We start from the raw sequence: 23,685 nt of genomic DNA on the forward strand, positions 1-23,685 counted from the left end.
AGGACCGTAAGATTTTTCTGCTTAATGACCAGGTCCTATTTTGCGATTCGGCACTGCGGTATTTTAACGGACAATTGCGCTGCGTGCGATGATGTACCCAAATAAAATTGACGTCCTTTTTTTCCCACAAATAGAGCTTTCTTTTGGTGGTATTTGATCACCTGTGAAAAATTTTTTTTTTTGCGCTATAAACTAAAAAAGATTGAAAAAAAAAAAAAAACAATATTTTTCACATTCTGCTATATAACATTCCCCCAAATTTTTTTTTGAAAAATCTACATTTTTTTAACATTTTAGGCCAATTTTTTTTTGCTACATATTTTTGGGGGGAAAAAAATCGCAATAAGCATATTTTGATTGGTTTGCGCAAAAGTTATTGCGTCTACTAACTACGGGAAAGATTTATGTCATTTTTATTGTTTTTTTTTTCTTTTTTACTAGTAATGGCAGTGATCAGTGATTTTTTACTGGACTACGACATTTCGGCGGACAGATCAGACCTCTAAATGACATTTTTGACACTTTTGGGGGTACCAGTGACATTACTACAGTAATCAGTGCCAGAGTTGTATAAAGTACTCGAATCCCATACTTGAGTAAAAGTACAAGTGCTCGATCAAAAAGTGACTTGAGTAGAAGTGGAAGTGCTCGATCAAAAAGTGACTTGAGTAGAAGTACTTAAGTATTCAGCATTTTTTGTACTTAAGTATTGCAAGTAGTTTTTTTTTTAAATTTTGCTACTCAAGTACTGAAAGTAAAAGTACCAGTAGTTTTGAAAAAAAAATTGCTAATCAAGTACTGAAAGTAAAAGTACAAGTACTGTGTTATGTAGTTATTAAAGAAAGAAGTCAAATGTTTGAACATCATATTGTTTTTTATTATTTCAAATGCAGCTTTTATTTATACATACAGTAGCTTTTATTTTCGTATGCGCTGATAATACACATGTTTTGAGCTTCATGAAACCTGCCATCTACTGTTCTGGCAGTGGTCATTTTTATAATTGTAACGAGTAACTATGCAGCACAAAAAAAAAAAATATCGGAGTAGAAGTATTGAAATCATTAAAAAAATGTAGTGAAGTAAAAGTGGAAGTAGGAGAAAAAAATTCTACTCTAGCAAAGTACAGATACCGCCTTTCGGTACTTAAGTACAGTAGTGCAGTAGTTCTACTTAGTTACTATACATCTCTGATCAGTGCAAAAATATGCACTGTTACTGTAATAATGCCATTGGCAGGGAAGGGGTTAATACTATTAGTGATCAAGGGGTTAAATGTAAGCCTAGGGGAGTGATTCTAACTGTGGGGGGTTGGGCTTGTGAGATCATCACAGAGACATGTGATCCTATATAGCAGGATCACATAGCCTCTGTGATCACTTCAGGGAGAATGACGGACAGCTGTGTTTACATCAGCTGTCCAAACCTTCTCTGTCAGCGGGGGGAGATCGCGAGTGGCCGGCGGCCATCGGAGCTACCTGTCAAACGCACTGGCTCCCCAGCTGACAAGCAGGGGCGGGAGCGCGCCGCCGGCGGAGCACGCTCACCCTCTAGAGTCTCCTGAGCGAGCGACGTAGTACTACTTCGGTTTGCCCAGGAGCAGCCACCTGCCGTAGTAAATCTGCAGTGGGCGGTCGTCGAGTAGTTAATTAAGCTCCGATGCGATTTCTGCTCAGGCCAATCCAAAATATGGGTGTAAACTTCCTGTGCACTTCCTGGTCTTTGTGGGGAAAGTACTGTCGGTTTCGAGTGTGGTTTGTGTTGTGTGGCGTGGTGTTTTTTTGGCAGGATGTTTCATTTATATGCCCTTGGTCATGGCAGCAGTTGCTACTGCTACTGCTTCAGTCCAGATCGAGAAGGACAAAGTGAGGAGAAGGAGGAGGCTGATGAGAAGCCGAAGTAAGTAAGTAAGGGGTGGAGCTGAGGGGAAAAATCTACATAAAAAAATAAGAATTGGCACATATCTGAACTAATAATGCGAGTCCAGACCGATTTGCATTGATGTCTATGGAGACTAAATTCGCAACGCAGCGCTGTAAACTCGCACATGACCCTTTTCATCATCGCATTACATTCGCATCTGAATCGCAACGCATAGATGTGAACGACCGCCACGAACACAATGTATTTTGGGAAGACATGCGAATCTAGACTTTTTGTAAACTCGCATAAGTGTGAACCAGAACTTCATGTTATAAATTTAGTTTTTTATACTTTGTTCAAAGGTATCATTTGTTTTTTATCTTTTGCAGTGATGCAAAAAATGGTATGGCCATTGTTTGTATTATATTTCTGACTAGCACATTTATGCCTGTTTATTAAGGAATATGTGCATGTAATTGTTTTAATTTTGCACATACATTATATTGTCAAAAGTATTGAGACTCCTGCCTTTAAACACTCATGAACTTTAATGGCATCCAAGTCGTAGGTTTCAATATTGAGTTGGCCCATCCATTGCAGCTATAATAGCTTCAACTCTTCTGGGAAGGCTGTCCACAAGGTTGTCATAGAGTGTTGGGAATGTTTGCATATTCTTCCGGAAGCGCATTTGTGAGTTCAGGTACTGATGTTGGACCAGTAGGCCTGGCTCCCAGCCTCTGTTCTAACTCATCCCAAAGGTGTTCTATCGGGTTGAGGTCAGGACTCCCTGCAGGCCAGTCAATTTCCTCCACTCCAAACTCGCTCGGCCACTTCTTTATAGACCTTGCTTTGTGCACTGGTCCAAATCATTTGGTGAAGGGGGGTTATGGTGCTTGGTTGTTTTTCAGGGCTTGGCCCCTTAGTTCTACTGAAGTCAGCTCTTACGGTGTCAGCAAACCAATACATTTTGGACAATTTCATGCTCCCAACTTTGTGGGAAAAGTTTAGGGGTGGCCCCTTGCTGTTCCCACATGTCTGTGCACCAGTGCACAAAGCAAGGTCCTAAACTGGCCTACACAGAGTCCTGACCTCAACCCAATAGAACACCTTTGAGATGAATTTGTGCAGAGACTGTCAGCCAGGTCTTCTCATCCACATCAGTATCTGACCTCACCAATGCGTTTCGGGATTAATGGTCAAACATTCTTATAGACACACTCCTAAACCTTGTAGACAGCTTTCCCAGAGATGAAGCTGTTATAGCTGCAAAGGGAGTGGGCAACTCAATAATGAACAATACAAACTAAGAATGGGATGCCATTTAAGTTCATATGCGTGTAAAGGCAGATGTCCCAATACTTTTGACAATATAGTGTATCTTGATGGACACACTAGCATAGAGGACTATCATTCAGGGCAAATTTTTCTAACCTGTCTGATTGCATTCTTCCCCAAAATATTTGCATTGGACTGTCTGAAGCTACCCACAGACATGACATAGTCACCCAATGTGGTGAGGAAAGTTTTTTCCTAAATAAATTTCATCTTTTGAATCCACATTCCGGAATTATGTTGTAAAATCATCCATGTCTTCCTTATTTAACATATTTATTTATTTATTATATTTGCTGTGTAGTTTATGAGTCATGTGCAGCTTTAAAGAATGTTGGTCTGCAAGAGTCTGGAATCTATATGATAGACCCAGATGGTGTGGACGAAGGGGTGAGCCACTTCTATGTAGAGTGTGATATGGAGTCTGACCACCAAACAGGTAAACTTCTAAATGATTATTAAATAATATCTAAAGCTAAAACTTTGTTTAGTTTTGGATAGAGAAGGGGAGGGTAAGATTCACTGTCAGGCTTTTATTGCTGCCTGCGTCATCACTGGAGATATCCACCCTCTCTGTTTCTCCTGGGGACAATGGTTATAAAAGTGGTGGGAAAATCCAATATTTTGAGATCTCATTGGAAAGGGAATAAAGAGGAAATCTTCACATGAAAATTATTTTTCCGATGACATGGGGTAAATTTTCCTTACTTTGAAAAGACTGCCTACTGGTTGTGTCACTGACCAGAAAGTGAAGTTAGTCCTCTATAATGAGACACATGACTATTACATTGTCAAACAATCTATTCAGTTTCAAATAGAAATGAAAGGCAAAGCTTTTCTGTATACATATAAAGAAACATTATAAATACCTTTTTTTTTTTTTTTTTTTTTTTTAGAAGTGATCACATAGCTCTCTGAGCTCCTTATGCAGCTGAGAACAGAGGATATGGGAAGAGAGACAGGAGCAAACTGGTCTACCCAGGAAAATGGCTGTATGGCGCAGGGGGCATGTCAGAACAAGGGCAGGCACAACCAGAAAATTGACCACGCTGTGCTCTCATGTCTATGCTCAGGTTTTATAGGAAAGCAGAGGAACTGGCAAGAACCAGATATTTTACACAAAGGAACAAAATAAAAAAAGAACAGGTTACTTTTTCATACAAGTACATGGTACAGCAGGCACATATCATGAATATGTCAAAATTTAACACAATCAGCTGCGCTAGGTATATACAAATACATTTGAATAATAATTTGAGTAATAGCTGCTGGCACAATATTGCTGGACAACAACACAAATATACAAATACACTAGAGGTGCAGCGCTAAAAGCAGCGCTAAAAACATAATCAGGTTTTCACATCTAATTATCAAACAGTAGTAAAATCCTTGATAGAATAAAAATCTAATCCAGAGTAAATTGCAATATGCCACTATAATATATATAATATATGCCACAATAATTACCACTATACTACCACTATAATATATGCCACATTAACAACCGCTAAATACCACTTTCTCCTGTTATTGTAGACATTCTTCTTAGTGTGAGAAGGGTTTCCGGTTTACTTCCGGCATTTGGAATGCAATATGTTCCTACTGATCTCGCTCAAGCTGTTCCATATATATATATAGCGAGATGTTACACCTTAACCACTCCCCTGACTACGTCATTGCTGATGAAACGTGTAGGGAGGATTTGTAAACACGTGAGGCCATCCCGCATCGGAACCAGGGGCCATCTTGCTGGTTGGTAATGCTGGTTTGACATGCGGTTTCTTACCTTTGCTAAAGTGAGTGTACAATTTTTTACCTAGTAAATTGAAAATACTATACTATAAGAAGCATTCTTCACTCTCTCTTATACCATTGGGGAGTTTCCGGAGGAGCTAATCTAGAGATTAAAGTGGGGTACACACTATAAGAAAAATAGGTGATTGATTGTCCAATTTTACTCCTTGTTTCACAGCAAATTGGAACCAATGAAAGAAAGTTTGTATGAAAATTCTCAGAAAACAAAGGCTTTATTTTGTTTATTGTATCTAATAATGTGCAGTCTTTTGTTTCCTTTTACGAAAATTGTACCAAAACGGTACACATTAAACAAAAAATGTTAATTCTGTTCCTGTATGAGAAATAATTTGGAGCTTGTACCACTACCTTTGTTCAGAAGGTCGGAATTGGCTGTAGAAAGTTATGTACACACTATAAGAAAATCGTACCAAAGTTCCTCAAATGAAAATGTTCACCCGATTTTCTTATAGTGTGTATGAGCCTTTAGTGTGTGCCTAATCGGGCAAATAAGAGTGTGCCATAAGAGAAGGGTGACGATTATCATCCCCACGGGAGACATATCCAGAAGTGTTATCACATTGCGTATTTGAGGTTCCTTTGTGAAGGTCCATGTTTGATGGTAAGAGGCAGTGTGATCAGGTGATGGTGGCGGTCTTTCCTATCTCTGGAGCATTTAGCTTTGTGTTTTTACAACTGTTTCCATTGAGCACCTTTTGATTTACTCCAGATCTTGGGCACAACCAGTTTTATGTGGCCTGGGAGTCTAGACACTGCTAGAATGGAAATAAAAGAAAAATCTTTGTAAATCATGCCAATCCACATTCACTGTATGTACTGTATGTAGCCACAGGTTTACTCACCCAGTATCTTAGCAGAGGTAGCTTATATTTTCTTTAACAAACCCAGAAACCCTCTTGAAGCCATTGGATATTCTCACTCAATAGCACAGTAGCAGAAACTCAATAAAGAACCTTTAGTATACTGTAAATGTCTAATAAATATTGCATCCTTTATACATTTAAATTTTGACTAGTTCATAATCCTGTTCCATTTTTGGTTAATGCCTCTTTTCCTTTATATGACTTTGATACAAAGACCTCAGAACATCTAAAGAAGACTTCTAAAACTGAATTGCAACCCTTTATCACCTCTAAAGAAGACTTCTAAAATTGAATTGCAACCCTTTATCACCTCATAACATCTTCAAAGCAGTAGTATACCAAAATGTATGTCTAACATTATTCACTAAATTCATAATATTAATATTTTCTATAGAGACACCACTTATTGGTTGCAAAAACAACGTTAAATGATAGATTTTTTTAAAAGCAGTATCTTCTATCCTGCATCCTATGTGATTGAAAATATGCCCCCTTAATTGAAGCTATTGTTGCATGTGCATCTGGGACCGCATTGTTGCATTATATTGTACTCGGTCCAGCGGTCATCTCATACATCTGAGCCATTGTGAGACACAAATGTGCCCAGAGGGAGTGTTCAGGGCACATCCCTGACATGTATCCTAGTCTCCCTGCAGCTCTATGCTACAGTCCCTATTTAATTATTTTATTTTATTTTTTAAGACTTCCCCAGGTTCCTTTGCCTGCACTGTGCTGTTACTATCACTTTTCCTAGCATCAAGAGGGCTTTGCTAATTAACTTACATTTTAAAAAATTCCCCAAAAAAAGATGTTACCTATAAAAAAGTAGCCATTTCACACTGGCTGCACCACCAAATATTGCTCAATTGCAGAGAACTCAACCCCCCAAATTCCACCAAGAAACTGAAATTACCAGGAATGCCAATCTCATGTACCTTGTAGCTCTCAGTGGTTCCTTTTGGCAACAACCACATCACTATAGAACCCAGTGATGTGCTTTAGAAATATGTCTTATGTTTCACAGTGCCAAAGTAAGTGGTGTCCCATTGAAATTAATGAGAAAAAGAAATGATGGGAGGAAAACTCCAGTTACATGACCTGTCAAAGTGATATGAGCAACCTCTCCGCCAATTACAGAGGGTTCTCTGCAGCGTTATGCAAAGAACACTCAGTTGAACTCTGCTGTCCCTACACTACACATTTTTGGATGATCATTATAAAATTTTATGAATTATTATTAAAGGCAGAGCACAGTGTGAAATAAACGCTGCAGTGCCAGATGGATAGCAGGTAACGACTCGGCCTTAAAGTGTAACCTCTTAACATGTGCTAAACAGTATAAAAACATCTCATCTCCTCTTCTGAACTCTAAAGAACAAAACATTACAGTACCACTCAGACTATGGCCCCATAATAATAAACTGATTATCCAACTGAATATCCAACTCCCTTGTTGGGCTACTCATATGCTGAGGTTTTTGCATGCTATACAGCTTTTTCAGTTATTGATTACAAAAACTGAGCCTTATAGGGGGGTTAAACCAAAAAGCAAACATTTATTATATTGCAGCTTACCAATTCTTAGATATGTTGGCAGCATTAGTTTTCTATTTTTTAGGCTTTCTTTCTTTTATGTTCACCTGGTGATCTGGCCAGTAAGTCTGTTGCTTTTCAACATAACAAGCTGTTCTGCAAATGTACCAGCTACAGATTAAAGAGAGAAAGGTTTTTTAGGACTTTATATGAGGCACATAAATACACCATGTGCTTCCATCCCTGGTTATATGAAAAGAGAAAAGAGGATTGGGACTTTATATGAGGAGGGCAACTAGCGGTAGGTAAAATGAGACCTGTGAGCACACAAGTTCATAAGCAACAATGAGAGTAATATAAAAAAAAAACACAGGTATTTATTAAGTAGTCACCACAGTGGTATACTTGAGAAAACAGATACATCATAATGGTAAAAACGTATCACATAAACACCAAACTTGATGACAAGAGCTGGTTACATGCAGGATCTAATGACTATGAGTGGTTGATACACAATAAACAATTGATTTACAGGCCAAGGTATATAGGTCATAAAAATTGCATCCTAGATTGCCCGACGCATATCGTGGGACACAACCCACTTCTTCAGGAGCAGGAGCAATGAAAAGTATCTATAAAAAATAAGAAATAATGAATAGTAGGGTTGACAAAAATTATATGTAATTGGATACTATAGGAGAGGATAAGGAGGGGAGAAAAAGGGGGGGAATCCCCCCAGGTACAAAATAATCCCCTTCCCAAAATGTACCTTACAAGGCCAGCTCAAGATGTTTTAATTGGTGCTGGGGGCTGGAGGCTCTATTCCCTTGTGGTCAGGGGAGGGGACGGTTCTTTGCCCACAGCGCATCGGCACCATGCCTCCTGCCCTGGATATGTGACGTCACTATGGTGGCGCCGCTACACCGGCGTGGTGGCCTCCATCCAGCACTCTAGCAACGAGGGTTTTGGCGCCATACACTTGAGCACGCTGGGAGGCATCAGGGCCAATCATGAAGGGGTATAGCTTCATTTTTCATTTCACTTTCTGCTTATAGAATCATCATGAGACAATAGGTAGCACTGTTGATGGATATCTTATTCCCTTATTTAATTCACTTCTACTCAATTTCTTTTCTGGTCTTTACTATTCTCATTGGGATTCACTTTCAATTCCCCTGTTTCCAAGGAAGATTTTTATTCATTTGGTTTCACTCGTTACACTTTGGTATGACAATTCATGTTCAGTTGCACTTTTTCACTTGGATCCTTGCAGCATCCCATTCATCTTCACTTTACAGCCCTACTTTCAATGAGACACACACCAGCATACCGTGGTCATGGACCTTTTCCACTGTATCCACTGTATCCAATTTCATACAATTTTTGTCGACCATTCAACCATACTATTCATTATTTCTAATTTTTTATAGATACTTTTCATTGCTTCTGCTCCTGAAGAAGTGGGTTGTGTCCCACGATACGTGTCGGGCAATCTAGGATGCAATTTTTATGTCCAATTATACTTGTATACTTTTGCCTGTACATCAATTGTTTATTGTGTACCAACCACTTACAGTCATTAGATCCTGCATGTAACCAGCTCTTGTCATTGAGTTTGATGTTTATGTGATACATTTTTACCATTATGATGTATCTGTTTTATCATGTATACCACTGTGTGACTACTAATAAATACCTGTTTTTTAAATTACTCTCATTGTTGCTTATAAACTTGTGGGCTCACAGGTCTCATTTTACCTACCGCTAGTTGCCCTCCTCATATATAATCCCATTTTCTCTTTCTGTAGCAGTAACAGAGTTGAGGAAAACTCTTTACTACTGACAGGGATGCTTACAACTATCAACTTTTATTTATTCATGTAAAACCTTTATCCCAAAAGGAACAAAAATAATTGCTGCAACTACTTATAAAGTGTTAACTTGAGTTCAGATTCAATTTGATAATGTATCTAAATCTGCTAGTTAGTACATCTAACAGTATTAGAGTGCCCTCTGTGCTCCTTCATCCAGAGTAAGGCACTCTAATACTGGAAGTGTGTCAGAGCACTGGGTAAAAACAGAGAGAAAAAAGCAAAAAAAAAAAAAAACAAAACAAATGCAGCCACTACATCTAATGATTGGTAAGCTGCAAAAAATCTGGGTTCATTACCAATTTAAGGAGCAATAATTTGCAGCATTGTAAATGCCTGTTAATAAATATTTACTGTACACTTGGCCTTACTAGTTATGTGAATGGTATCACTCTTCTTTATCTGTAATACTGAAATAAATTTCAGTTGCTATAGTCATTTGATGTTTTTAATAGTGTAATACCCATAGAGTATAATATCAGTTTGTGTTTGATTGTGATGTTATACAGGAATAACAATTATTGGACATGATGCAGAAAGTAAGGAGAGAGTTATTCCCTGCAGGGAGCCTGGATGTTACTCTAGAACTATCACATATAAAACAGTTACCTTGGCTCAACTAAGAAGCTTAACTCATGCTTCTGAGAGCTGTGAGCAATTTGTGAAAGTAAGTATGACTGTCAGTTGCTAAGAAAAAAAACTAATGGAAGTATATAATGGCACATAGTTTGCAAAAGAATTACAGTAAATACTTGTTTTCACCTTTTTATCCTTTGTTGCATCTCAGTGATACTGATCTCCCACAGCTTCTGTGCATACACTCCAGGGATGGCTCCATGGCATATCCATAGGCAGGTTTGCTGGTGGTCAAGCCCGGGTTGGGACAAAAAAAAAAGGCATTTTAGACCATAAATCCCAATTTTTATTTTATTTTACTTAAACCAAATTACAAATAATGACAACTACTTGATGTCTTTTAGTTATATTTAGCCTGCTTCAGTCACAGTGTGGTCAGGTAAGATGATTCTCATAAACTTACAGTGAGAGGAGGACCAAGACTCCTGTGGGCTTATTGAAGGGCAGCAGACCAGCACAGCACCAGAGAAAAAGAATAAAGACACTATCTGGCTATGCCCATAGTGTATCCTAAGCACGCGCGTATTCTGATACATCTTTATCCTCCGCTGAGCGCTGGCATCTCTATTGAGCATTGCAAGAGGTGACACACTGCAGCGGGAGGAGTACTCGAGCAGAGTAAGTTCATGCCTGTATCACAGTCCTTCCCTGGAGGCCTGCACCAGACCCAATATGGAAGTAGAAAAGTAGAAAACAGAATTTGGCTACTCAAATCACAGATTTCTGCTTGCTGATTGGTTGTTAGAGGTTACTGCACATCACTACAGCTCACCCATTGGTTGCTGGGGCTGGGGGTGAGTGATCAGTGGCGGTGCTGGGGGAGGATGGGATGAGTGGCAGTGCTGGGAAGGGGTGGGATCAGTGGCAGTGCTGGGGAGGAGGGTCCGATCAGTGGCAGTGCTAGGGGGGATGGAATGAATGACAGTGCTGGGGGGCATAGAACCAGTGGAAATGCTAGGGGGGGGGGTGATCATTGGCAGTGCTGGGGGGAAGGGAATGAATGGCAGTGCTGGAAGGGGATGGAATGAGTGAAAGTGCTGGTGGGGATGGGATCAGTGGCAGTGCTGGTGGGGGGCTGGGATCAGTGGCAGTGCTTTGGGGGATGGGATCAGTGACACTTACTCGCTGTCACCTGTCAGTCAGTGTCCACTCATTTCCTTCTGCCTGCATGCGGGAGGGGGGAGAGAGAGAGAGAGGGAGGTGAGAAAAAGGGTGGAGGGGGGCATGAGAGAAAGAGAGGAGGGGTGATAGACAGAGGGTGTAAGAGAGAGAGAGAGGGGGTCAGAGAGGGGGGGTGAGAGGGAGATGAGAGAGGGGTGAGGGGGAGAGAGAGAGACCCCTAGCCCTGTCCCTGTCTGCAGTCCTTGCTGTGCCCCCCTGTCCCTGTCTGCGGGTAGGTGTGTGTGATGCCCTGATACCTTCTATGTCAACAATAGGATGTTTAAGGCTCTGGGAGGTGCCAGCAATGCTGTGCCTGCTGCTGCTTGCCTGGGGAAGAGGAAGAGGGAGGTCTTCTTAATCCTGGGCTCTTGGTCCTAGATGCCCTCCCTGCTCGCCTTCCCTGCAGCATCCAGCTGCAGGAGTTTCTAATGAGATTTGAAACTTGCCGTGTGGGGATAATAGGCAGAGCAAGGAGGTATCATCCTGACCGCCCCCCCCCCCTCCCCGAGGACACTGCTGCCTGCATAGGATTTAGCTCAGCAGGATCTGAGGCCTTTTCTGTCCACACTGCTCCCGCCACCTCCAGACTGGGATTTTCCATGACAAGGGGCTCAAGGGGCAGATGCTTTGGGCCTGCTCTGTCACATTAGCCAGCTCTTGTTAGCATGCAGCCCAGTGGCCCCAGGCCCACTGGGCAAATGCCGGTGCGCCCTATGGCCAGCCTGGGCCTGCTGATGGGGACAATAGTTCATTTGTGCTGCCACTGTCATTTGTACTAATGTATTGGAAGCCTATATGGCAGAGTGAAAGCACAGGGGCATAATCTGGAGGCTGGGGAGAAAACTTTAAATTTATAGCAGGAAGAGCCTGAACAACCTAGATTGCGGGATTGCTAGGTATTATTTAAACAAAAGCTGCAGACTGGATAAAAACAGCCTACAAATTGCTTTTGAAATTACAATAACATGTTAAATTGAGTTTACATATACTCATATACTTACATACACTCCAAGCAATGAATGTGATTTTCATCAAACATTCACTTGATGTCAATTAATCACTGTCATTTAAAACACATGCACCAGGAAAACTCTTCTGCAAGAATTCTTGATGAATGTCAAATTCTTTTTTTGGTCCCCATTCAAACGATCGTATCTATCTATACCCAAGCGAAGTGCTGTTTTTGCCAGCACGAGGATGCACAAGTGTGTAAGGGTAGGTAACAGGTCAAAGTGACAGGGTGGTTGTCATGTCCTCCCTGTTTCCCTCCTCATTGCACGCCAACTTAAGGTCACATGGGAGGCCAACCCCAAGGTGGGTTCTTTAGGCTATGCCAGGCATTAAATGAGATCAATATTCTTTGTATGTGGGGTAACACTGACCTCAAAGGTGTGCTCACCAATACCCAGGACCAGGCAGAACCGTGGTTATGCATAGAATCAAACATTAAGGCAGCCTCCCAACTAAAGCTGCTTCGTTCCATGACCTACACACAGGTATTGATGTATGTGTTGCATTTGGAGGGACAGGCTGAGCCTCTGCCCACTCCACCTAATTTTAATATTGATCATAGAATTATTTTATAATTATTTTGATTAGGAAAGATGTTTACCATTTGAGATCTTTCTACTGTCACCAGGGCATTTTTGTACTTTTATATATATTATTTTTAAATCCAACGTTCATCTTGTTCATTACTGAAAATGTAAAAACTTCTCAAATAACGTATAGACAGCACTCTACAATGAGATACTAGTAAGTGCAAGCATTAAATCTTTGAGGACATTCTATTTTCAGTGCTACTGTGGTGTTTAGTAAGAAAACAGAGCTTTTCTTTTTCTTGGGCACTTGATGGTAAAAAAATAGTGTCCTTGATAGAAGCAGAGAAGGACAAGTGGCTTTTCAAGTGTTTATGTATCCCAGTCGGCTGTTGCCCTGGATCTTAAACTTCCAACCTGCTCATTGGTGTTACAGTACTTACACTACTGCCATGCCTGTCCACTTCAAAGCCACAGGTGACACATGTGACTATGCATGACAGTAATGGCTTAACATTACCTGCTCCTAAATCAGATGTGTTCTCTATTATGGTGACAACATACACTGAGAAGCCAGTTCACCAATTTCCTATTAGGGTCAGTGGCATGTGTCTTAAATCAACATCATACAACTACAGGACTATCAGTACACAGTAAACATTAACATACAATATTAAACTGACAATTTAAATTTGAACCAAAATGTATTTTTAGTTTTAGATAGCACAGGGTGGGGTCCAATGAGATTTGAAACGTACAGTAACATGGCCAAAATAAAAATCCCCCTCCTTGTGTTAAAGCCCTGTGAATTAAGCCTCCAGATATGCCTGGATTTGTGCCGTTTGTTTTTATTCCAGTTTTTCCTAAAACCTATTTTTGTATTGTAGGTAATCCTGCCACATATGATGAAAATGTTCATTTAGGTGGGCTTACACTTAAAAGCTGTTAAAAGGTCACCTCCTTCTTTTAATTCACAGCTGGACTGTCGATACATCAGATTTTTGGATGGACCATGGGGGTGGTGGGTTTCCAGAGATGGGGAAGCCATCAGATCCTGGGGGGGAGCCCCAACAAACAGTGGAAGATGTGCATGTGGAGAAAATGGTAATATACCTTATGTTAGAAATGTTGATCAATAATTAAGTATAAGCAGATATTGTAGTTTTTATATATCATAGGAAGTTTAATCAAATTTTGGGTTCTCTACTTTTATGGGGACTGCTTTGGCAGGTTCTGTACTTGTTTCCTACAAGTGCAAGCTTCTAAGTATTAAATATAATGAAGTATGTACAAATATATATGAAAGCCACCAAGCTAGTGACTCTGCACAATGTGATGTCCACTTTAATCTTCAAAAGTACCAACAATGAGAAATATAGAGCAAAGAGCCTGGGGGCTCACTCATTTTTCCTTAAAGATATGAGAGATCCAGAAGTCATGAGCTAAGGTCATCCTTTGTGTATATAGCAAACAGAAATTAGTAAGGAGCTCCGTCACAAGCATGGAAGACGTATGGGGTAGGGGGAAATACACTGTAAATGCATACAATAACATTTTAAGGGAATTTAATGCAGCATTTGTATAATTATATTTGTATTAAAGGTGACTGTGCCTTTGAAATGGCATCTTGCAACTGTGATAGAAATGATGATGTGTGGAGGACAGATGAAGGAGTCATAACGGATAAGTCATCATTGCCAGTTAAAGAAATCCGATTTGGAGTGACTGATATGAAGGACTTCCTGAATTTGAGGTCTACTGTGACATGTCATCACAATCCGGTAACAACACCATGAAAATTTTCTTAAACAGCGTGCTTCAGATTAGCTGCATTTCTAAGCCAAGTGGAAGTTTTCATGTTTTGAGTATCAGTGATGAAAATGGGTTTGGGGGGTCTGGGCTGGGAACAGAGAGGCATGTTACCCCTAGGCAGGTACTAATAAGATACTTTAGGCTTAAGATAGTTTTCCATTTAGACACTGGTCAGAATGGGACCCTCATTCTGGCCATTATACAGCTAGCCACATATTGGCCAATATCTAACTTTGTGTACCCCATTTAGACCTACAGTGTCGGGCAAAGAGAAATTTTCTCTTATCGTTTTGAAATGTCATATTAAATGCTAAGGGCTAAAAATTAAGTAAATACTGGAGGATTTGAAAATGTGTGCCACAATAAAAACCCATGTGTTTTTCTCCCAGACCAAAACATGCCAGTTCTCCCCTGGTGCTGAATGATCCACATCTATCTGGTAATAAACATCCCTGCAATTGATTTGCAAATGATATGCAAATTTTTTTTTTTAAGTATAAGCTTTCTTTGTAGAGCCTAAAGAATTAAACACCTAAAATGTAAACATCTTTACATACCTGTATATTGAAAACTAACAATTAAAGTATATTCAAGGCCAAAACATCTGTTTTTTGTTTAGTTTTTGATAGCGTATGAAATGGTAAGATACTTTCACTTCCTGTTCTAGAGATACAATCAGAAATTAATGGAATTATATATTAGTTGCCACCAGAACATGGGTCCCCACTTTAAGACTTTTCTTTACCTTCTATTCAAGTGTCAACTGTAGAATTTTGGATTTCCCTTAACCTTATGCCCCAGTAACGATAGTGATCAGAGTAAATAGGGAGGGCAAATTTCCATAGTGTGGATGCAGATAACAATAAGCATTTGACTGGGTTTTAAGTCAAGGGTTTTTTTTATGTTCCATCCAAAACCCCCCCAAAAAAAAAAAAACATTTTAGCTTTAGATATAGCTTAAAGCCCAATAGAATGCATTTACTGTAATGCAGTCAGGCTGCCTATGCAGTAATAAATACGGGACGTTTTAATTTTTTTTTACACTGCTAAGACCTGCATCAGGGTTAAAACACCCATTGCTGACAGCAAATTGACAGTTGGACCGCAGCTCTTTTACACAAACCAGGGGCCCTGCTTTCCATTTGGTCCAACATGTCCCCTTGAACACAGCTTCAATTACCAGGACCGCTCAGTTCATCAATCCAGGTAGTGTTTTAAGGGTTGCATTCACATATCTCATGTCATTTAACTCTTCGGACATTAGCTCTGTCATTAAGAATCACATTACAATTTATAATTTTTTTGGTTACAGGTATAACAGTTATAGGCCACGACAGTGAAAGGCGTATGCCAGTAAGCCCATGTGAGGATCCTGGATGCTACAAGAGAGAATTGACATACTCAGCAGATCTCACTCAGCTAAATGCTCTTACTGAAATGTCACAAAGCTGTGAACAATTTGTAAGGGTAAGCAGTTTTTGTTTTACCCAGAAATGAAAAGGAATTACAAAAATTATGCAAATCCATTTTAAATAAAAAAATAAGTGGTAACCTCTTCTACAGTAAATTTGTATTCCATGCTTCAGTGTCATTGTTGCAACTGAAGAGGTAAGATCATAGATCTCCACTAGTGGTCACAGTGGTTCAACAGAAAAAGTGAAAACAAATGAACATTTTTCAACACTGATTATGTGTTTAGGAGTGCCTACATCTGAAACTTTTAGGCACAATTAACAATATCCTTGCTTCATCAACATATTTCCCAAAGTGTATGTAAAACCACAATTTTGGGGGGGATAAACCCCCAAACAGGTTTTTTTTTTCTGCTGCTTGTGTCCCCTGAGGAGATTTCCCTTACATTTTCTGCCTTGGAGGTACAACCAGAAATAGAGTTAAATCTTTCCAAATTAAATAAAATTTCTATTTAATATATCTTTTTTTTAATAAAATACTTTTTCTTGAAATAAGGTTGTGCACACAATACAAGTACAACCATGTTATGTAACAAGGGTCTCCAAACAAAGGGGCAGTTTATTGTCCTTCAGACTTTAGGGGGGCCAGACTGTAACCAGTGGGTGCGGAAATTTTCCTGGCATCAATGGGAGTAAACATCGCCACGTTTGGTATTGGGGGAGGGGGGGAATTAGTGCCCCATCATTGGTATTATTGGGAGGAATAGTGCCCCCTTGTTGGTGTCATTGTGAGAAATGGTGCACTATTGTTGGTGTCAGAAGGCAGAATAGTATATCATATCAGTGGGAGGAATAGTGCCCCAAGGACTAGATAAACGTAAGCAAAGGGCTGCATGCGACCCCTGGGCCGCAGTTTGGAGAGCACTGTTACAGAACATAGTAAATTACAGATTTGTTAAAAAGTTCTGTGACATTTCAAGCATTAGGGACAAAACTGTTTTTCCATTTTACTTTAAACCAAACAATACTGCAGGTCCCGTCTCATTCCTCTAGCATTGTGTAACCGTTTTAGTACTGTAGAGCCCCAATGCTGACGCGTGGTGTAAAGGCTCTGGACTCCATCTCAGGTCTAGTATCTTCCTATACCTCTATAATTAACCTATTTGGAAAGACTGTGTATTACATTTGGTGTAACCTATTAAACACTAACTGCGGGGGAGCTATCCCTGATGTATCTAGCTATTTATGCCATATATTTATACATTTCTTAGGTGAGTTTCAGCATTGAAAAGTTAACTTTTCGTATATTAGAATGGAATTAACCTGTTCTATCCACAATTTTCTTGTAGGTGGATGAGGGGACATGCCTCGGAAATTACTCGTAATCAATTTATGCGCTGTATACTGTATAAGAGTCTCAGCACTGCTAAAAATACAGCTGGCTGATAAGATTTTGTATCTAAGGCTCAGTGTACCATATGAGAGGGTCCTGGTGCTTACTGATATAGTGTGGGGTCCTATGTATGGATAGTTTCAGACATGTGTAATATTCAAGCATGTGTAATAAATCTCCCTGGTCTCTGGTACATTTAGGATTGTTGGGGCTTATTAGTTGTCTACATATAACATCTAAACCATGTTCCGCATTCCATCCTGTTATATGCTGTAATTGAGTAACTAGAAAATAAATTCTAGGGTTTGAGATTGCCAACCCCCCTTTGCCTTAGCATATTGTAAAGTGGTGTAACTAATTCTAGCTGATTGTCGTTTCCAGATCATCTCCCTAAACTGGGTGTCTATTCGGTTAAACTGTTCAAAATATATTCATACGGGGAAGGTATGCAATATGTAAAGAATTTGGGTGCCCACATCATTTTAACTAAATATACTCTCCCCACCACATACAGAGGTAGTTTACACCAACTTGTACATTTCAGATGGGAAAGCAGGAAGCGCCACCTGAGTGTAGTATTATAAAAGACAGTTTAATCGCAAAGATAAAAAACACTCACAGGAGAAGTTAAAATATGCTCATCTGGTATGTAGGGGAGCCTCTCTGATCCATCCTGTATACCAGATGAGCACATTTTAACTTTTAATCCGGTGAGTGTTTTTTATCTTTGCGATTAAACTGTCTTTTTATAATACTACACTCAGGTGGTGTTTCCTGCTTTCCCTCCCTTGTTTTCATCCCACAGACCTGGTACTCTGAGGATAGCTGCCACCATTAACCTATATCATGGACTTACGTACTTTTTTTTTATAGCTGGGTTATAAAAGGACTAAGGCTATCTCCTGTTTTTAATGTGTCCCTTTAAAGGGTTTGTGTCCTTTATGATTACACTGTTCTTGCGCCAGCAATTACTGTTATTTATTTTTTTATAAACCTCCCATGGAACTCCATTGGTTCCTGTTGATTTATTGTTGGGAGTCTTGGCGCTACCAGAGAAATTTTCCTTGAGCTTTATTGTGCCATTAAGGAAGCGCTGATTTGCCTTGTTGTTTTGGAAAGAGAACATTTATCTGGTAGTTGCGCTACTCCTCTTTGGTCAAGCAGAACCTTAGAGGTATACAAATCTATATAAATGCCAAAAGAGAAAATTGCCTGTGGCATACACAATCAAGCCTATAGGTTATAATCAAGAGAAGCACGAATTAGTGTGAAATGGTATTGAACAGCCACCATTGCAAAGCTTCATGGGAGACGCTTTACACCTTTGCATTTTTACACAAGCAGGAATGTAATGCCTGTGCCTAGCAAGCAATGTTGGTCAGGCTCTATAGCTGACTCTGTGTTCTTTGCCTATAGCAGCCCCCTTTCCTATAGGGCAAGCAGGCCTAACAGTACTTGGCTGCCTCCAGGTCCTATACACAATGCTATAGTGCCTGGCCACCACGCTGGGGCAGGCGCAAGCTAAGTACAGCAAGCAGGTACTTGCAGTTGGCACACAGGCAGAATGGTCTAATGGCAAATATTTTTGTTTTTAGTTTTACAGAAAATGGTTGTTAGCTCTTAGTTTTAAGAGTAATGCCTAAACAGATATTTTGTTTACTAATTCATGTTATTGTATAGTATTTTTGTATTTATAATGTCTTTGACTAGAAATTATGATTTAATTTTTTTCAGCTGGGTAAATATGAAAAATTGCACATTAATTTCATACTTATCATTTGTAGCCAGCATATAGAACTAAAGCATGCTAACTGCAAGTTTTGTTCAGTTATTTACTCCAGTTCTATGCTGTAAAGATAGCATAATTTGATCGTCTGCTGTTTAGTTCTATCCTATCAGAGCACACACAGCTAAATAATTCAGAGTATGACACACCCCCTCCCTGTCTCTAGTTCATACTTATGTATGAGGCTCCCCGTAGCTGCAGGAGTGTTGTGGCCCGTAACTCCCAGCCAGAGGCCTACAATGAGGAAGAGGTTACACGTGTACAACAGACAGTGACACTGGTGTCAGATTGTTAAGCTAGTTTTGAGGCCAGTCACTTGGTTAGCTTGTCAGGAGAGAAGCAGTGGAGCACTTCCATAGCACATTTCCACTTAAGCATGATACGGAGCCAAAACACTTTGACACACAAGTAAGGCCCTGCATTCCTGGATGGTCTCAGGCCTGCTACCTAAGCTAATCCTGCACCACAAAAGAGCGTAGGACTAGCTTACCAGATTGCAGTAGCCTTATCACCTAGTGAGTGCACCAAGGATCTTTTCTACCTCTCCACCTCCAGGGCTAATGTCCCCAGGTCACCACCGGATCCTGCCTTGATCTGGTTGCTAGTTACACATTCTCCCCCAAGTGCATAGGCTGTTCTCAATTTCTTCAGTCCCAAATATTGGCTCTTTCTTGATACAACCAAAGCCACCTATAGCCTTACACCTTTGTGTTATTCTCATGGGACTCTTGAAATACTGCTTCTTTCCTGAGCTTAAAACAGAAACAATCCATAGAATTGGCTGTAAAACATTTGTTAACATAACTGGGATTCAGCATTAGTCTCAAACCATATTCTTCTCTACGTGTACACTATTGAGTATCAATTGCAGATATGTCCACAAATGCACAAAATGCTGGGTTGTCTTTTCTAAAAACCCAGAATTCTCTACACACACACACAGTGGTATGGAAAGCTTCATGTATTAAATGTATATTTCTCTTTCATCCCCTCAGTATTGGGTCTCCATAACATATTGCACCCCAAAAACTGTCTACTTGGTATTTTTGGGGACCTATCTACCTCCAAATAAACAAAACGCTTATTTCATATCCTTTATTTTAAGGCCAGTAAGACTATCCATTCTGACATAAAGGGCCCTCCCATCCAGTCACTGGTAACTGGTTGAAATTGAATAATGCTAGCCTCCCACTATATAAGCTTACCTTTGAACTTAGAAAGAAATCATGATTGTTTGACAGCATCTTGGACTGGTGGGTTTTCAGCCCACTTACTCTTTCTTCTCTAGATACAGGTTATTGAACAACTGTATACTTTTTGGTTAGTTTACTGCCCTGTTGTTTGATGTGATCCACAGAAATCATTGTAATGCCTGCACTATTCCTTTTGCTGTGACTACTCAGGTTTTGTATTGGTTTGTTTCTTTGTGTATTGCTTTATTGTAAATTCAATAAACATATGTTTTAAAAATGTGTATTTATAAAATGAGAATTGTATTTAGGTTATAACAAAAGAGAGATAAAAGATTTGTTTATAGAACTGCAACCATTAAAAATATTCAAATATATTTGGCAACAAATATTTTTAGTTTCTCTTTAAAGAATGATTGTGCATGTATTTGTCTTGTTTGCTGTTCCTTTTTTAATGGCTGGTATATTTTTTCTATTCCAGCTTGACTGCCGCCATGTGCGCTTCATTCAGTCTGGATGGGGCTGGTGGGACTCCTGGGATGGAAAGAAGATGGATTTCTGGGGTGGTGCTGATTCTTCAATCGGGGGTTGTGCATGTGGAAAAACTGGTAAAATATGTAGTAACTGATATTTGATAAGAATGCATGTACATGGTATATAAGATTCAAGCAGATTAATAACAAAAGTTATTCAAAAAAATGCAGAGATTTTTCTATAGGTATTTATTTCCATGGGCATCCACAGCACACTTTTTGGGGGACAGGTAATATTTAGGAGCATTATTGAAACCAAAAGTGCTAATATCAAATAAACCATAAGTAACAATATATTTGGATGACATAAAACATATCAGTCAGTAATTTATAATAATAAACTGGTAAACTTCAAAAAGGAAAAGCTATAACGTGAAATAAATTGCTTATGGTTGAAAAATATTTCAAAACTTGCTAACAACTTTGTATGTTCATTTTTATGTTCAAGAATCTGTATTTGGTAACACTATTATGCGCCATTTGCATCTGTAGGTCCTGCAGGTGAAGTTAGTTGTTACTACATACACACTTTCTTCCAGTGATGTCATTGATATGGCCGTCTGGTGATATTTTATAGCTCTCCCAAGCGTTATGAGCTGATTGCTATAGCAGCTCTGATATTGGTGTATTTAGCAAAAACAGAAAGAAGCTATGGGAAATTCATGGTAGCCTGAGCCTCCAATCATTTCAGAACTTGGCACAAACAGTATTAAAATGCAATCATTCCAATTCCTTCTTCTGGTTGGACTTCTTTCTGCTAAGTACTTCATATAACAGGAAAGGTAGCTCTCTGTTGTTTGCTAGAGACTGCGGCATGAAAGACCCATCCATGTTACCAATCAAAAAGGACAAATAACTAGGGGATTTCTTTTTTTCCCAGACATTCCTAGTAATACAAGTGATTTATTCTTAGTAATCATATGAAGGTATTTTTTTTAATATTTTTGAGGTAAGTATATAAATGAGATCGGCTTGATGTCCTCCTGAGCCCTTAAAAGCTCTGTCTAGTGAGTATTCTATAAATCTCTATATTTAAAAACAGCAATACAAATTTGAAAGATCAAAAAATTGCAGTCATTAAAATATTAAATAACCCAAAGTCTTTAACCCAAAGTCCCAGAGTCTTTATTAAAATATTCAGAGAAAACAACAAGAATAACAATAACGTATACAGTGTGATAGCAATAATGCCAGTATGTTGTTAGAGAATACATATAGGCAGTATAAAGGCAATCAATTGCGGTATAATCAGATGAGATAAAATAACCAGAGTAACATAATGAAAGAAGGAGAGTAATGGTGTAAACCACAGTTATTTATGTTAGCTATGGAAAAGCATTTAAAATCAGACATAAATAGTAAAGCTAATTAAGGTAATGGAAAATCTTCTTGTGGGCCTGTGGCGAGAGTGGCTTATGATGAAAGCTTGTAAGGTTCTAAGGGGGAGTTTATTCAGGTTTTAAGTTTAGGCTCAAGCTTAGGTGAGAGTAATGCTTCTACGATTTGTAATGCAGGAATCCTAAACAGAGTGAAATTTTGGCAACACAAAGTGAACCTTAGCAAATATATTCCATATAATTTTTTGAATTTTCGTTAAGGACAGAAATGGTCTCATTGGTAGTGGGAGGCCAAGGACATTTCCATTCTCTAGCAAGAGTTAGGTGGGCTGCTATAAGGGTGTGAGTAATAAAAGTATGGGATTTAGAAGGCCACTTATACATTTCCAGGCACAGTAGGATTGTTTGAGGCGTGGGAGAAAATGTATGTAGTATTAGTGGCGGCGCCAAATCTCAACAAAATCATAAACTGTATGTGAGGACGCACACATATATAAATGTTCAATGATAATCGAGAAGGCGCTGACTGAATCCATGCAAAATGTGTGTCTCTATTACCTTATATTTTGAAAATATACTATATACGGATATGTCTATACACACACAAAATTACGATCCGTAAGTGCAATTAATCCATAGTGATATGATAGTGCATTATATTTTAAATGAATGAATATTTGAATAAATAAATGCATAAATAAATAAGATAAAATTGTGTACAATAAATAAATACCATAAAGGGTTACAGTGCTACGTGCATGCTTAGTGAGTAAATAGTCCAACATAAGTACATGCAATTCAAGTATATAAAGTCCGGTGAGTGTGTGATGGAACTAAAATGGCTGCCAAGACGTCCACACCGTGTAAGGAAGTTGTAGAACACTTTACACCCAGTGGGTAGAGATAAACTGTATATGTTCACCCGAAAACTTTAGGCCACATGACCCTATATCGCTTTTAACATAAACAGGTGCTCGGTCTGCAATCACACCCTGTTTTGTGGGAGAAAATGTAACCTGAATTACCAAGGAGATAAACCTGGCCATAGACCAGAATTGAATGAGGTAGAGGCAATCCCACCAGACGTGATGAAGTGATCGAGGCTGACCACTATTTCTCCAACAAAGCAGGAAGGATATGCTCCCAGAGAAACATTGATGGTGATTTCAGGTGTAGAATTGGCTGTGACAACAACCTATAGACTAAGGAGATGCTCCTAGATTGAGGGTTGGGGGTGTCATAAAATTTAACCAGGTATAGGACTAAATGGTTATTAGACCAGGTAATGTGGGAAAGAGCAGATCTTATATGCAGGTACACGTAGAAGGTTTTGTTACGTATATCATTGGTGTGACAAAGATGTCGGAAGGAATGCAAAGTATTGCTATCAAATAAGTCAGTGAGTTTAGTGAAACCGAGCCTAGTCCACAGGTGAAGATGGAGGTCTGGTGCTAGAGAGCCAATTGCAGTAATGGGAGGAAGATGCAATATTGAGGTGGGTATCCTTTTAGCAGTTTGCAGTAGTGCAGCCAAGGTTTTGGTAGTTGCATTAATAGAGTCCAAAAAAGAACATGGGGGTTAAAGTCCAATAAGGAGGGCAGCGAGATAGC

General features: G+C 39.3%; 1 protein-coding gene across 1 annotated transcript in view; it reads left to right on the top strand.

The window, feature by feature from the left end:
* The window catches only part of LOC309557273 (uncharacterized protein), a gene marked incomplete at its 5' end in the record, with an annotated part of 65,475 nt that overhangs the window by 35,623 nt on the left and 6,167 nt on the right, over window positions 1-23,685 (top strand). The window contains 7 exon segments of the mRNA XM_082259935.1: window positions 3,500-3,634; window positions 9,787-9,944; window positions 13,590-13,716; window positions 14,215-14,340; window positions 14,343-14,393; window positions 15,737-15,891; window positions 20,687-20,813. Of these exon segments, the coding sequence (XP_082116061.1) occupies window positions 3,500-3,634; window positions 9,787-9,944; window positions 13,590-13,716; window positions 14,215-14,340; window positions 14,343-14,393; window positions 15,737-15,891; window positions 20,687-20,813 (879 nt within the window).

The sequence above is a fragment of the Pelophylax lessonae genome, assembly GCF_965119305.1.
Source record: "Pelophylax lessonae genome assembly, chromosome: 5".
In the NCBI taxonomy this organism is placed as follows: Eukaryota; Metazoa; Chordata; class Amphibia; order Anura; family Ranidae; genus Pelophylax; species Pelophylax lessonae.